Source organism: Electrona antarctica (assembly GCF_951216825.1).
Source record: "Electrona antarctica genome assembly, chromosome: 22".
NCBI lineage: Eukaryota > Metazoa > Chordata > Actinopteri > Myctophiformes > Myctophidae > Electrona > Electrona antarctica.
The window spans coordinates 12,880,639-12,896,201 of record NC_136805.1 but is presented as its reverse complement, the minus strand read 5'-3'; the positions used below and the strand labels follow the sequence as shown (position 1 = coordinate 12,896,201).

General features: G+C 43.0%; 1 protein-coding gene across 3 annotated transcripts in view; it reads left to right on the top strand.

Annotated features, from left to right (window-relative positions):
- The first annotated feature begins 377 nt into the window (after positions 1–377).
- The window catches only part of LOC306915319 (coxsackievirus and adenovirus receptor homolog), a 34,504-nt gene continuing 19,318 nt past the window's right edge, over positions 378–15,563 (top strand). Inside the window, exons 1-7 of one of the 3 annotated variants that reach the window (XR_013788791.1) lie at positions 378–455; positions 2,256–2,338; positions 2,712–3,116; positions 3,270–3,536; positions 3,744–3,873; positions 4,028–4,097; positions 4,197–5,677. Coding sequence is in view for 2 of the 3 variants with exons in the window: in XM_079492619.1 (XP_079348745.1) it covers positions 2,281–2,338; positions 2,712–3,116; positions 3,270–3,536; positions 3,744–3,873; positions 4,028–4,097; positions 4,197–4,322 (1,056 nt within the window). In the remaining variant the exon portion in view is untranslated. Of the gene's footprint in view, positions 456–2,255; positions 2,339–2,711; positions 3,117–3,269; positions 3,537–3,743; positions 3,874–4,027; positions 4,098–4,196; positions 6,128–15,563 lie in introns of those variants that run through there. The other 2 variants (XM_079492620.1, XM_079492619.1) reach the window with 2 other exon arrangements.

Genomic DNA, 15,563 nt, shown 5'->3' with positions numbered 1-15,563 from the left:
TTCTAGTTTTAATTGTTCTCAGTGAGGACGAGTTTGTGGTGTGCAGTGTGCACTGGTGTCAGTCAGTGTGCTTGTCTTTGTGCTTGCGTGCTCGGCGCGCGTGTGTGTGTTTGGTGCCGCGCTAGTGTTACCTGTGGAAAGCCATGGTTTCTTTCTGCTCACTGCTAAAGCCCGCCTACTGTATCCGGTACTTTGCACACAGGCCTATGGGCTACGCACGCACCGTTTCCGTATCCGCTCTAGACCCAGACCGGATTAGCAACCTGCATCCCACCCATGAGTCTTGCAGGTGAGAGGCATAGAGTGTAGACTAGTGACCCGCCTCCGCCTAATTTCTCAACAAACACACCCCTGCACTTCAAATGCTGCTGCAGATCACAGTCAGTCAGTCACCAAACTAAGACGGGGCACAGGAGGCGAATGCGAGGGTACTCCGGTGGACGAGGCATTTAAACGTAAGTAGCCTATAGTAACCTATTCTATTTAAATCTAAATCTCAATAAATTCACTACACATAATTATAGGCTACATGTGTATAGTGAATTTATTGAGATTTAGAATCGGCTATTAAAATGCTTAGATGGACAGAGTCTGTGCAGGCTACAACAGTGCGCTGACAGAATATACTTCACAGAATATGAATTCACTTCTGCATCTGTTTTCTGTTTTATTTTTTGTCTAATTGTCTGATGATGAAGAAGATGGTTTTCTGATGTTGGAACATAGCCTTGTTGTTATTTTGTCTTTGATGATTTAATATTTAGAGTGCTGATTGGATTGTTGGCCCGGTTTAATATTGGTTCTTGGCTATGGATGGACCCCCAATAACTCAATCTCAGAGATGGCACTTTAAGGAACCTTATAGGCTACCATTTGGTTCCATATATTTTACATAATAGTATAGGCTGTACTGTCTCTGAGTCATGGCCCATGGGTTGATAACACTGCTGTTGCGCATTTTAGGCGCGTTCGGAAATGGCGCATTGAGCGCACTGCAATGCAAACTAATAGGCGAGTGCGATCTGCTGTTTATCACGTGCAGTAGCCGCTGCCTAGACTAGGCTATATCTGATCTTTTAATGGAGTTTGTTTGTTTGATTGATTGATTGAATACTTATCAGACAGAAATGCAAACGGCAAGGGAGTCAAGCACTTGATCTAAAAGGATAACACAAGGAAAAGGTCCTTGCGGTGAATGGTTTCCTTTCGGGTCCTATATCGTATTCAACGAGTCAGGACGCATGTGCTCATTTAATTAATCAGTCAATCATTAATTGAACGAAATCGGCTCATGCACCGCAGCTGACAGACAGACAGTACGAGAGAATATGCTGCTCTTTCATTTCCAGTTTATAATCGACTGTAGCCTATACTCTAAGGTGAGCAGACAGGGAAGGCGTTCCATGAGTTGGGGGCAACGCAGAAGGCCCTGTCACGCGCGGTGCGTATGTTGGCCTTGACGGGGTTGAGGCATTGAGCGGAGGGTGCGAGTCGATGGTTTCAGCCTAGGGTGACTAATTCCTTGAGGTAGGAAGGGGGCATTGCCGTGGATGCATTGATGGGTGAGCAGAGATATCATTGTGTCCGGAATGAGACGGGGAGCCAATGGAGTAAACGGAGGATGGCTATGTGCTTTCATAGGATCCTGTTTATACTTTAGACAGGCAAGGCAAGCATGGGCTATTGTAGGTCTGCTGGCGTGTCTGTTTCGTTGATTGATTGAATAGGCAGTATGTCATGTGGTACGATTTTACAATTATTGTTTAAAAGGCTAACAAAAAAGCTTGTTATAAAACATTCACCATATCAGTAGGCCTATAAGTATCATATTCATGTCCTGTGACCTGTATTACCCATTTTAAATGTTGCCCATTTAAAATATTATATGTTTTGATGAATTGAGTAGGCCTATAAAAGGACCCCAATGGAAAATAGCCATAGGCTTTCTTGGATAAATCAGCGGACCTTGTATTGTACTGCATCCTACTTCCCTGTGCTTGTCCATGCAAACAAACATTAACAAAGTATTCATTAATTGAATCAATCAATCAATCAATCAATCGTCTCCCACTTTTCATGGCACCTTTGTGGGATGTAGAGTAGCCTAAGTCATGCAACTTGTCCTGTCTGCATTGTTTTGGCATTTGTTTTGCAATCTATGCTCTTTTTTGCCATGAGGCATGCAGGTTTACACTGTCACATTTTAATCCAAGATTCCTCTCCTCCTCTCCTCTCCTCTCCTCTCCTCTCCTCAGGTGTGTAGACTGACAGCACTACAGAATGTGGGGTGTTGCTCTGATGAAAGTCATCATCATCTCTATGATGATTGACATAAAAGGTAATCTCTTGTTTTTATCTCACACACACACACACACACACACACACACACACACACACACACACACACACACACACACACACACACACACACACACACACACACAGGTTGAATTTATTGGGGATTCATGTCCCCTCTGGTCATTATTTTTCATGGCGGTGGAGGAGATATTCAGTCAGTCAGACTGAATTAAGAGAGTGCCCCTCAATTCACATAGGTGTGATTTTTTTGATATATCAACAGCTAATGTTACACAAGGTATTCCCAGATTGAAAGGTTTAACAACAAACAAGTGTTCTATTTCTAAATGGGCTAAGGCTAAGCTATTTGCTTTGATGTAACTTTTTATGTTTCTTATGTTTACTTTTAACAGGAGCTGAATCATGGGTTGATCCCTGGACGCTCACCTACGACGTGGATGGACCCCTCAAAGCTGAAGTTGGATCGAGTCTTATAATCGGCTGTTCCTACACCTTCAATCTGAATGGTGTATTCATACCAGATATTGTCTCATGGTATAAGTGTGAAGGTGAGGATGAATGCCTTCACTCGGACATGATCTTCCGCTCCAGCGATGTGAATGCCGGTCAGGATGAGTTCCAAGGTCGAGTGTTCATCTTGGAGCAAAATCTCACCCAGTGGAAAGCCAGCATCGTCATTCAGCAACTCAGAGTGTCAGACACAGGGTCATATCAACTTAAAGTTAAAGGTCAAATGCAAGGAACACGATACGAATACGAATACGAATTTGCAAATAAAAAGTCCATCAAAGTTACAGGTAAGAAATATTGTTAATATATGTAACTCTGAAGTTTAACCTGTAACCATTTGGAACATGACTGTTGGGATTCTGGACCCTTGGTTAAAAAACACTTGTTTACAGAAAATATAACACATTGTTGCATTTGTGCTTGCTGTCTCACTACACTAGGCCTGGCACAGCCCATGATAAGTGGAGGACCAACCGGAGTGGACGTAGGAGATGACCTGACACTGACCTGTGAGGCTCCGAGCTCCCCTCCCTCTACCGTGAGATGGACCAAAGTTGGATCTCACATCCCACTGGAGACTGGAACAGAGAGGGCCAAACTGTTCATTCCGAATGCGACAAGAGACCATGCTGGACGCTACATCTGCACAGCAAATAATCTTACCTGGGCGCTGAGCACGTTTGCTGATATCATTGTGATTGAGAAATGTAAGGTGATACCGTTTTTTGTTTTGTGATTAAAAGCCTATTAAAGTTACTGGTGTTACATATTGTTAATTATATATTTAATGCTGAAGATTGCACAAATGTAACCAACTTGACCAATTTGGGACTGGGAGGGTTCAGGACCCTTAATGAAAAACCACTTGTTTAGATAAAATAAAATAAATTGTTGCATCTGTGTTTGCTGTCTAGCCCCGGCCCCGCCCCGTCCAATTCTAGAAGAACTCTTCAGTAGACCTGGAGTAGTAGCTATCTTCATCTCCTTGATTGCGTTGATTGGTGTCCTGGCTTGTATCTACTGTTTGGAAAAGACATTTCACGGGTGCGTTGTTATAATGTCTTTTCAATGGCTGTTAGCATGTTTGTCTCTCTTCATGTTTGCAAGAAGTGCAGATTTTATTTCCGAAATCTTTAGCCATATATGTTAATCATTTAGCATAAAAGAATATTTTTCCTTTCTCATCATGTTTACTCAGATGCACCAGCAGAAACTACCAGGTTCTAGTCGGGAATGAGAGACCTTGTGTGGTGATGGTGAATCAGCAGGTATTTATTTTCTTTTGAATTCTCTTTACTATGCTGAACACTTACTTGGGTTATCTTTATGACTGACTTGTTCATATCAATTTCACATTGTTCTCACAGACTGGAGGAAGACTAGGTGTAGATGGAGTTTATGGACCTGAGGACACCCAGCCAAAGGCTCTGGAGGGATTTGGTGAGAGAGGTCGAGAGGGTGAGGTTCCGGATCCTGCAACCACTCCTGTCTGAGGAGGATTGCACATGCAAAGCCCAGCAGTTGACTACCGTCAAATCTATGAAGGACACTATTGCTAAATCACAGTTAGTTTTATCACTAATAGAACTGACACTACTTTGATCCACATTCTGCAATATTGGCACCTTTTGTCTCTTCAACGAATCCTCCCCAGTTCACAGAGGTGCAACACACACCAGTCAGTCCTTCAGAGCACTTATAGCTGCCGATAACAATTTTTCCAAATTAGGAGCCCCCTTTCCACGCCCCCTTCCGGTAGCTAGTGGTGTCATTTATCATTAGCATTTACACGTTTTTTTCTCTGGAGAATCTAAGTACATTTCCTAATGTAAAAATGTGACAGACCAATATTATTATGAAGCAAACAAGATGGTAAATCAGCTCGAACAGATAGAACAAACCTTACCTTGAGAAAACAAAAGTTGTAGACTTCTTAAATGACCTCTGTTAACATGTAGTGTCTATGGAGTGATGTCACGCTATCACCACTAGCTCCGAAAGGGGGCGTGGAACGGGGGCGGGGAAATTCTGTGAGATAGGCCTAATAGAGAAAGCAGGGTAGAAATGCAGGATGGCAGAGTTTGGCTGTGACCAAACTGTTGTCCGACCACTGTTGAAGGTGATGTACAGCTCTAATGACGAATGTGTGTTGAAAAACTGGAGATAAAACAGCTAATGATAAAAGAAGGAATTCATGTATTACACAGATTTAAGTAACATAGAATGAATGAGTTAGAAGCCTGACTTGACTTGACCATGACTAACTGAACTGCATTGTTTACAGGTCGTAAATACAAGATGTTACTCTAAAAGGAGATAATCTAAGAAACTGTGCTATTACTGTAAATGGTGATGAACCTGAGTCTTACAGGTTCTGGAATCAGTTATTTAATGCATGAGTTCAATGTTTGGGTGGAAATTATTCATTTCATTAGGATGATTGTGATATAAAATGTGCTGTTTTTAAATGTAATCTGAAATGTTTTTATTATTGGAAAGATTTTGGTGCCATGATCATTTTAACAATCGTTTTATTTGTGCTGGATCAGTAATCTGGATTTGTTTGATTTTAAACATATCGCAGGACAATAGGGGTGATTATCTCTTAAAGATGGTGGCAGATATTATCACTAATTATGTTTTTTTAGTTACATTTTAATTTGATCTTCTGTCTTGCTTAATACCCATAAGTAAGTAAATTAGTTACTTAGTTACTTACTTTTTCATTCTGGTTTTCGAACTGGTCACAGCTGCTATGATTGTGACAAATTACCTTATCGGTGCATTGACAAAAAAGTGTATTGTGTATTTTGTGGATCTACTATGTAAGAAACAGACTTGTCTTGTAGTGAGGGGGAGAAAAGGCAGTTTCAGTGGAGACAAAATATCTTCTCCCCTAGATGTACAATTTTCGACAGAATGGATCATTTTGTTATTTTCAAAGAGTAAACACCTTTAAACTTGTTTGATCTAAATTATAAAAATCTGACTATCTGAGATATGATATAATGTCACACTCAAAGTTATAATTTCCATTCCATACTGTATTCCATTACAAACCACTCTGCTGAGTTTAAAACTTTGATTCAGTGTACCATGAATCTCTACAAAGATTAAGTTATTCTGAAACATAGCACTATGGTTAAAACAGTTAATCTGGGAATGGCCATCTACTTTAACAGATAGACTATTGTATCTATTTGTATTATGTCTTTGTTATTTGTATAGCTTTTGATTTCTATTGACTCTCAGGAGTACTCTGCTAAATTACCTGCAATAAAAAGAAAATTATACTTGTCACTCATTTCAATGATACAAATCATTGTTACACAGAAAATACTATAGGTTGGTATAGCTTTAGCCCTAAATCAACATCATTGACTGTAGAAAAAGCGTATAACTTATTTAATAAAAGTACAACTACAATTGCAAATGGGTGCATGATATGAAACCCAATAGGCTGATTTTGAAGTTTGTTTTCCAGTTCAAATTAAAAGCATAGCATGCTGCATAGTGCTGTACACACAGCTACAGCCAATCAGATTCATAATTGGTATGTTACATTTAAGTGATTGACTCTGAGGCCCACCTATTAATGGCAGAGGATACTTTATGTTTACATTGTTTTGTCAATGCAATCCTTCTTCGCACACCCCAACACCTACAGAAGAGAAATATGGTTGTATTCCTGCAGCTAAAGAGTACTTAATACACTGCCATGTACTTCTCCATGGTGACAGATTATAAAGTCTACTAGTTGCAAAGGATTACATTCATTCCGCTCCTATGCCACTAAAATTTGGAACAAGTTTATCATGGTACGTCCAAAGTACGTTTTTGTATTGACTTGTGCCTCCGTTTGAAATGTACCCATTCGGCATACTGTGAAATAAAAATTTCAATCAATCAATGGTAGGAGAGAACCAGGGAGAGAATCAGTGGCACAGTCATACATATGTGAAGGGAGAGAGGACCAAATCTTTGTTAAACACCCAACACAGTCTAGAATAGATCATGATAACGAACATGGATGGAAATCAAACCAACTGGTTCAGGATTTGATGGAACAACAGTGACCTCAGCATGGGGCATAGCAGATTGCAGGCAAGAGGAGTGATATGGGATTGACTTGGACTGACTATAATTACATGTGTATTCCATTAAATTAGTGTTGCTTTTATGTATTCCACATTTAATGTTGTAGAACTGTTGGAGACAGCTAGTGCCCCAAAGTGAATGTCTAACCCTGAAAACCCAGGATTAAAGACGATTAATGAAATCAAAGTTGAAATCGTAAATGTGTTGTGAAATGCAGTTGCAACTCAAGCCAGTTTTACTTTAAGGGGTTAAGAGAGAAATCGCCTGTGCAAATCGGTGTAGTTAGGCATGCATGGCAACCACTTTTGTTTGTGTGTAATGTCAGACCAGAGCTCTATATAACATGGACAGAATATCTATGACTTTGTTTGAGAGTTAATTGATAGAGTAAGATGGGTGTGGCTATATGCTAGACAGAGAGACAGAAGGAAAGACACAGCGACAACCAGGGGAAGACAGACGCTGAAACTATAACCTTCAGGGTGGAAATAGTGCTAGACGGAGAGACTCCCTGTTTTCCCCTAGACCACAAAAGCAGTCGTAAATGATGCATTATAGCACCAGGCGCTTTACAGAGATTGTGCATTACATTCACCCATACATTCATACACTGATGGTGGTGGAAACCATGCAAGGCACCAACCAGCACATCAGGAGCAATTAGAGGTTCAGTGTCTTGCTCAGGGACACTTCAACGCTAACTCTGGTGGACCCCGGGTTCGAACTGGCAACCTGCAACCTACCCCTGAGTCACTGCCGCCCCAGTCATAACATGCAAGTAAAGTCCAAGGCGAGCCTGATGACAGGTGGTGGACGGGAGAAAGCTGTTCAGAAACCTGGTCTCGTACTATGTAACGTACAGTATGAATAGTCCGCCATGGTTGGAGGTGTGACAAAGAAAGCAGGAAGACCATCCTTCTGTATGAAATAATGATATAGGCCTCCTTGCTTGGTAGTACAGGTACAGGTGGCCTGGCTGTACCTTACAACAGTGGGTCTCAAAGTGGGGTCCGGCTGGGGTCCTTTAAAGGGTTACACTTGTTCCCCAGCCAAATTAGTTAATAAAGTATCACAATCAGTTTAATTATAACCCTATCTTATCTTACTATAGCTATTCAGAAATAGTGGATCTACAAGCTCATAGAATTATTTCGAAATGTTTTAACAAATCTTCTCTTCTGGGGGTCTACAAAATATTTTCAGATGGAGCATGGAGGGTCCATGACCAAATATATAATCAATTTGGGGGTCCTTGATATGAAAAGCACTGGCATCACACACAATTTAATGTCAACAGACAGAGCTTCTAATTTTGATGTTTTGCACTTCCTTTACTGCATTTGTACTATTTATAGTACAATGTTTTGTGGACGTTGACTGCATTTGTACTATTCATAGATAGATGCCCTGCCCACTTTGACAGGCTGGAATGGCTTAGGGTTGACGACAGAGTACAGCATCTTGCAATGGGTCTGGTCCACAAGATTCGCTACACCACCAAAATACCCACATGTACCTGTCTAAATACTTCCTTAATGTCAACTAAGTCCACACCCACAACACCAGAGGGAGTTCAACAAACCATGTGCAACCCAGATTCGGCACAAACAAGGGATTAAATTAATTTCGCTCCTATGCCACCAAAATGTGGAACGCCCTACCAACAGTCATTAAGACATGCGAATCCCTTGACTCCTTCAAAACTGCTCTCAAAGGGCACCTACGGACGGCTGCAATTCGAAACTGGCCCCCGTTAAATCTGAATCCCCCACCCACCCGTTTCCCCTCACTGTATATGTTTCTTTTCCCTTTTTGTCTCCACCAGGCCGAAGGCATGGGGAGAGAGTATGTTTTGCACTCCGTCCGTGTGTGTGTCCTTCCTTCCGTCCGTCCGTCCTTCCGTCCGTCCGTTATCAGCTAATCTCTGGCACCGTTGGCCCGATCCATGCCAAACTTTGCACACACACTCCCTGGATGCCAACGACGAACCTCTGCCCCAAATATTCCTCAACGGCCTGTTATAGCGGCACCATGAGGCCGATTTAGGCAAAAAACATTTATGTAGATTACTCGTACACATTTTATCCATACATCACACAATTCATTATACACTATCTCCATAGTCATGTGATCAACACGGAGCGGCACCATTTCCCATCTTCCATCCTGATTGGCTAAGATTGGCTTCCAAAACTCACACGATTGGTCCGTTTCGAACAAAATGCCACAAATCACAAACACAGTGTGCAATTTCCGTGAAATTATACACGCACATTTCCACTAGGCCGAGGACGACATACCACAATTCTTTTCCCCAAATCAGCCTCACGGTGGCGCTATAACAGGCCAATTCCTGTTTTAGCTATAACTGCATCGATCTGTATACAACTTATGTATGCGCACTCCCTAGAGGCCATGGAAAAACATTGTCCCTGCATCGCTCCACATCTGCCGGTCATAGCGCCACCATGAGGCCAATTTCTGCAAAACACATTGCTTATGTTAGTCGCACAGATTTCATCCAAATCTCACGCAAATCGGTCCACATGATCTCTGTAGTCATGTGATCAAGACGAGTCTGTTGGATTTCTCCGATTCTACACTGATTGGCTAAGATTGCCTTCCAAAGTTTTCAGGAGTGGCCCGTTTCGTTCAAAATGCTGCACATGTCCTGCTCATCCAGAATTCTATCCTCAAATATGCTATGAGTGATCTGGCTCTGCATTTCCTCAACAAAATGAAGAAAATTGTTGCAAATAACTAAAACAAAAAAACATGTTTATATTATACTCCTAAACATTTTGCCAAACATCTCACACAGTCCTATCCTCCTGGTGGAGACCTGTGCCCAGAAGGGCACTTTTTCTAGTTACCTCCTATGATGATTGATTTTTTACTATATAGCTGTGTATATTCGTACGTCTCTAAATGTTTTGATGAATTGAAAGTGTAATGCTTTATGGTGTCGTCCACTCACTGTTAACAGTTTTTGTATTGAGTTGTACTTGAAATGTACTGTAATTCTACTAACTGTTAATAATCAATCAATCAATCAATCAATCAATCAGATACCCTTTGGCTTGCAAACGACCCCACATTGTTTCTTCAGGAACAATATTTCTAGTTTTAATTGTTCTCAGTGATGACGAGTTTGTGGTGTGCAGTGTGCATTGGTGTAGGTGCTGCCACACGGTCGAAAGAGCTGCGCACGTGCTTAAAACCGTTTTGCGCTATGGTGTGGAGACGGTGTGTCACCGTCTCCACACCATAGCGCAAAACTTTCTTAAGCTGCGCACTTCTTAAGCTGCGCGCAGCTTAAAGCTTGAGTTTTTAGACAGCTGGTGGATGGAAATTAAGCTCCACCTCCGCGGAAGACTTGAGCGGAGGAGAGCGTTTCCGGGAATCTGGCCGTCGCGCAAGTATTCGGCGGAGGTGGAGCTTAATTTCCATCCACCAGCTGTCTAAAAACTCAAGCTTTAAGCTACGCGCAGCCGAGAACGTGCGCAGCTCTTTTGACTACTTGCGCGACGGCCAGATTCCCGGAAACGCTCTCCTCCGCTCAAGTCTTCCGCGGAGGTGGAGCTTCTTTTCCATCCACCAGCTGTCTAAAAACTCAGAATTTAAGCTGCGCGCAGTTTAAGAAGTGCGCAGCTTAAGAAAGTTTTGCGCTATGGTGTGGAGACGGTGAGAAGGTGCTGCCACACGGTCGAAAGAGCTGCGCACGTTCTCGGCTGCGCGCAGCTTAAAGCTTGAGTTTTTAGACAGCTGGTGGATGGAAATTAAGCTCCACCTCCGCTGAATTCTTGCGCGACGGCCAGATTCCCGGAAACGCTCTCCTCCGCTCAAGTCTTCCGCGGAGGTGGAGCTTAATTTCCATCCACCAGCTGTCTAAAAACTCAAGCTTTAAGCTGCGCGCAGCTTAAGAAGTGCGCAGCTTAAGAAAGTTTTGCGCTATGGTGTGGAGACGACTACTAGGTGCTGCCAGACGGTCAAAAGAGCTGCGCACGTTCTCGGCTGCGCGTAGCTTAAAGCTTGAGTTTTTAGACAGCTGGTGGATGGACATTAAGCTCCACCTCCGCCGAATACTTGCGCGACGGCCAGATTCCCGGAAACGCTCTACTCCGCTCAAGTCTTCCGCGGAGGTGGAGCTTAATTTCCATCCACCAGCTGTCTAAAAACTCAAGCTTTAAGCTGCGCGCAGCTTAAGAAGTGCGCAGCTTAAGAAAGTTTTGCGCTCAGGTGTGGAGACGGTGACACACCGTCTCCACACCTGAGCGCAAAAAGGTTTTAAGCTGCGCACTTCTTAAGCTGCGCGCAGCTTAAAGCTTGAGTTTTTAGACAGCTGGTGGATGGAAAAGAAGCTCCACCTCCGCTGAAGACTTGAGCGGAGGAGAGCGTTTCCGGGAATCTGGCCGTCGCGCAAGAATTCAGCGGAGGTGGAGCTTAATTTCCATCCACCAGCTGTCTAAAAACTCAAGCTTTAAGCTACGCGCAGCCGAGAACGTGCGCAGCTCTTTCGACCGTCTGGCAGTACCTACAGTCGGTGTGCTTGTCTTTGTGCTTGCGTGCTCGGCGCGCGCGTGTGTGTTTGGTGCCGCGCTAGTGTTACCTGTGGAAAGCCATGGTTTATTTCTGCTCACTGCTAAAGCCCGCCTACTGTATCCGGTACTTTGACACACAGGCCTATGGGCTACGCACGTACCGTTTCCGTATCCGCTCTAGACCCAGACCGGATTAGCAACCTGCATCCCACCCAGTCTTGCAGGTGAGAGGCGGAGAGTGTAGAGTGACCCGCCTCCGCCTAACTCCAACAAACACACCCATGCACTTCAAATGCTGTTGCAGATGACAGTCACCAAACTAAGACGGGGCACAGGAGGCGAATGCGAGGGTACTCCGGTGGACGAGGCATTTAAACGTAAGTAGCCTATAGTAACCTATTCTATTTAAATCTAAATCTCAATAAATTCACTACACATAATTATAGGCTACATGTGTATAGTGAATTTATTGAGATTTAGAATCGGCTATTAAAATGCTTAGATGGACAGAGTCTGTGCAGGCTACAACAGTGCGCTGACAGAATATACTTCACAGAATATGAATTCACTTCTGCATCTGTTTTCTGTTTTCTTTTTTGTCTAATTGTCTGATGATGAAGAAGATGGTTTTCTGATGTTGGAACATAGCCTTGTTGTTATTTTGTCTTTGATGTCTTTGATGATTTAATATTTAGAGTGCTGATCGGATTGTTGAAGTTTATTGGAGATGGTTTCTATTCTAATCTGTCTGGGTATATTTTGAAGCGCGCGGGAGGCCCGGTTTAATATTGGTTCTTGGCTATGGATGGACCCCCAATAACTCAATATCAGAGATGGAACTTTAAGGAACCTTATAGGCTACCATTTGGTTCCATATATTTTACATAATAGTATAGGCTGTACTGTCTCATGGCCCATGGGTTGATAACACTGCTGTTGCGCATTTTAGGCGCGTTCGGAAATGGCGCATTGAGTGCACTGTGCAATGCAAACTAATAGGCGAGTGCGATCTGCTGTTTATCACGTGCAGTAGCCGCTGCCTAGACTAGGCTATATCTGATCTTTTAATGGAGTTTGTTTGTTTGTTTGTTTGTTTGATTGATTGATTGAATACTTATCAGACAGAAATGCAAACGGAAAGGGAGTCAAGCACTTGATCTAAAAGGATAACACAAGGAAAAGGTCCTTGCGGTGAATTGTTTCCTTTCGGGTCCTATATCGTATTCAATGAGTCAGGACGCATGTGCTCATTTAATTAATCAGTCAATCATTAATTGAAAGAAATCGGCTCATGCACCGCAGCTGACAGACAGACAGTACGAGAGAATATGCTGCTCTTTCATTTCCAGTTTATAATCGACTGTGGTAGCCTATACTCTCAGGGGTCACCAGAGATTTCGACCCAGGACTATTCGACCAACCGCAAATTCGAGTCCGTTCGACCCGTTTTTACCGGGTCGAATTATCTTTACTTTACTTTACTTTATTTGTTTATTTAGACAGGACAGAGCATATTAATGAACGTCACATGAACGTAAATACACCGGGATTAGCAAAGATGCTAATTTTCATCCGCAGTCCTCACACAAAACATAAAAACAGAAAACAGACAAACGGTGTAACCCCTAGAGGGTTCACCTTGTAAACAAAATGTAAGTAAGATGAAATATGCAATATAAATGAAATCCCAATTATAATATTCGCATCTCATATATGATGCCTAATTCTCCATATTCAGGATTTAAGATGGGGAACATATACAGTTGGAGGGGGGTACAGCATTGTGTAAACAGAGCTATGTTACATTGTGTCGTTCTATATGGGAGAATAAAATGAGTGCAAGAATAATTGTCAGACAACACAGAGCTGCTGCTAATGTGTAGACTGAACGTCACTTTATGACTGAATGACAAAATATAGTGTATTCAAATCACAGCATACAATCAATAAAGGCATTACCATTATAGCTATAACTTTTCTTATATATCATACTTTTATACTTCATGTGATTATTCACAAAACCCCACTAGCAAAAAACGTCATACTCTGCTATGGGGATGAGGATGGTGGCTGCTAGCCTTAGGAATGTGATCGTTGATGGCCTGTGTCTCTGTGTCTCTGTGGGTGGCTCCCTTCCCAGCTAACATGTCCATATGGGCCCCACTTGGGTATTGACATGGGCTTATGGGCTATGGGCTCCAAGTGGGCCGTGCACCCACTTTTCAAAAAGCACCCACCTGTGTTACCCCATATGGGCTTACGTGGGTTTCTAACTGGGTCTTAGGTGGTATCCAAATGGGCCATTTTATGTCAGAACGATGTGTGCGCCACCTGTGTTTGCCTATATGGGTTTTAACTGGGATCTGATTGGGCCTTAAGTGGGTACCAGCTGGGCAAATTATATGTGACCCATGTAGGCCACACTTGTGTCCGCCCATTAAGGGCTCCAAGTGGGCCGTGCACCCACTTTTCAAAAAGCACCCACCTGTGTTACCCCATATGGGCTTACGTGTGTTTCTAACTGGGTCTTAGGTGGTATCCAAATGGGCCATTTTATGTCAGAACCATGTGTGCGCCACCTGTGTTTGCCTATATGGGTTTTAACTGGGATCTGATTGGGCCTTAAGTGGGTACCAGCTGGGCAAATTATATGTGACCCATGTAGGCCACACTTGTGTCCGCCCATTAAGGGCTCCAAGTGGGCCGTGCACCCACTTTTCAAAAAGCACCCACCTGTGTTACCCCATATGGGCTTACGTGGGTTTCTAACTGGGTCTTAGGTGGTATCCAAATGGGCCATTTTATGTCAGAACCATGTGTGCGCCACCTGTGTTTGCCTATATGGGTTTTAACTGGGATCTGATTGGGCCTTAAGTGGGTACCAGCTGGGCAAATTATATGTGACCCATGTAGGCCACACTTGTGTCCGCCCATTAAGGGCTCCAAGTGGGCCGTGCACCCACTTTTCAAAAAGCGCCCACCTGTGTTACCCCATATGGGCTTACGTGGGTTTCTAACTGGGTCTTAGGTGGTATCCAAATGGGCCATTTTGTGTCAGAACCATGTGTGCGCCACCTGTGTTTGCCTATATGGGTTTGAACTGGGATCTGATTGGGCCTTAAGTGGGTACCAGCTGGGCAAATTATATGTGACCCATGTAGGCCACACTTGTGTCCGCCCATTAAGGGCTCCAAGTGGGCCGTGCACCCACTTTTCACAAAGGGCCCACCTGTGTTATCCCATATGGGCTTACGTGTGTTTCTGGCTGGGTCTTAGGAGGGGTCCAAATGGGCCATTTTATGTCAGAACCATGTGTGTGCCACCTGTGTTTGCCTATATGGGTTTGAACCGGCATCTGGATGGGCCTTAAGTAGGTTCCAGCTGGGCAAATTATATGTGACCCATGTAGGCCACACTTGTGTTCGCCCATTAAGGGCTCCAAGTGGGTTTTCGCCCAGTATCCACTCAGGGCCCACCTGTGTTATCCCATATGGGATTACGTGGGTTTCTGACTGGGTTTTAGGTGGGGTCAAAATTGGCAATTGTATGTCAAACCCATGTAGGCCTCACCTGTGTTTGCCTATATAGGCTTGAAGTGGGATCTGAATGGGCCTTAAATGGAGTCCAACTGGGCACTTTGAGACCGATGTAGATCCCACTTCTAGCAGCACAAGTGGGTAACACCCGGGAACTTTGCCAAAATGGGTTTCAAGTTGGCCCTGAAGGGATTTAAATGGGAGAATGTAGCAGTATATTTACATGAACCCTGTTTAACAACTGCAAACACATTAACATAAGATGTAAAAAGTACCTAAGGTTAGCCAATTTAAGTTTTACCAGAGTGAAAAAACTATATCAGACAATATATCTTTTGACAAAGTTTATTGAAAAAAATGGTCACATGGAATCTATTGGTTGCAATATAAAAACCAAGCTTTGTTCTTTCAGACCAATTTTCTGTTAATGTTTTATATTGGCCTCAATAACATAACTGTCATAAATGAAACGTAGGAAAAACAAATGATTCACAAATTGTGTAAATAACACTTGTGTGAAGTGATGGGCGATCATATCATACATCACATTCCGTGCTCA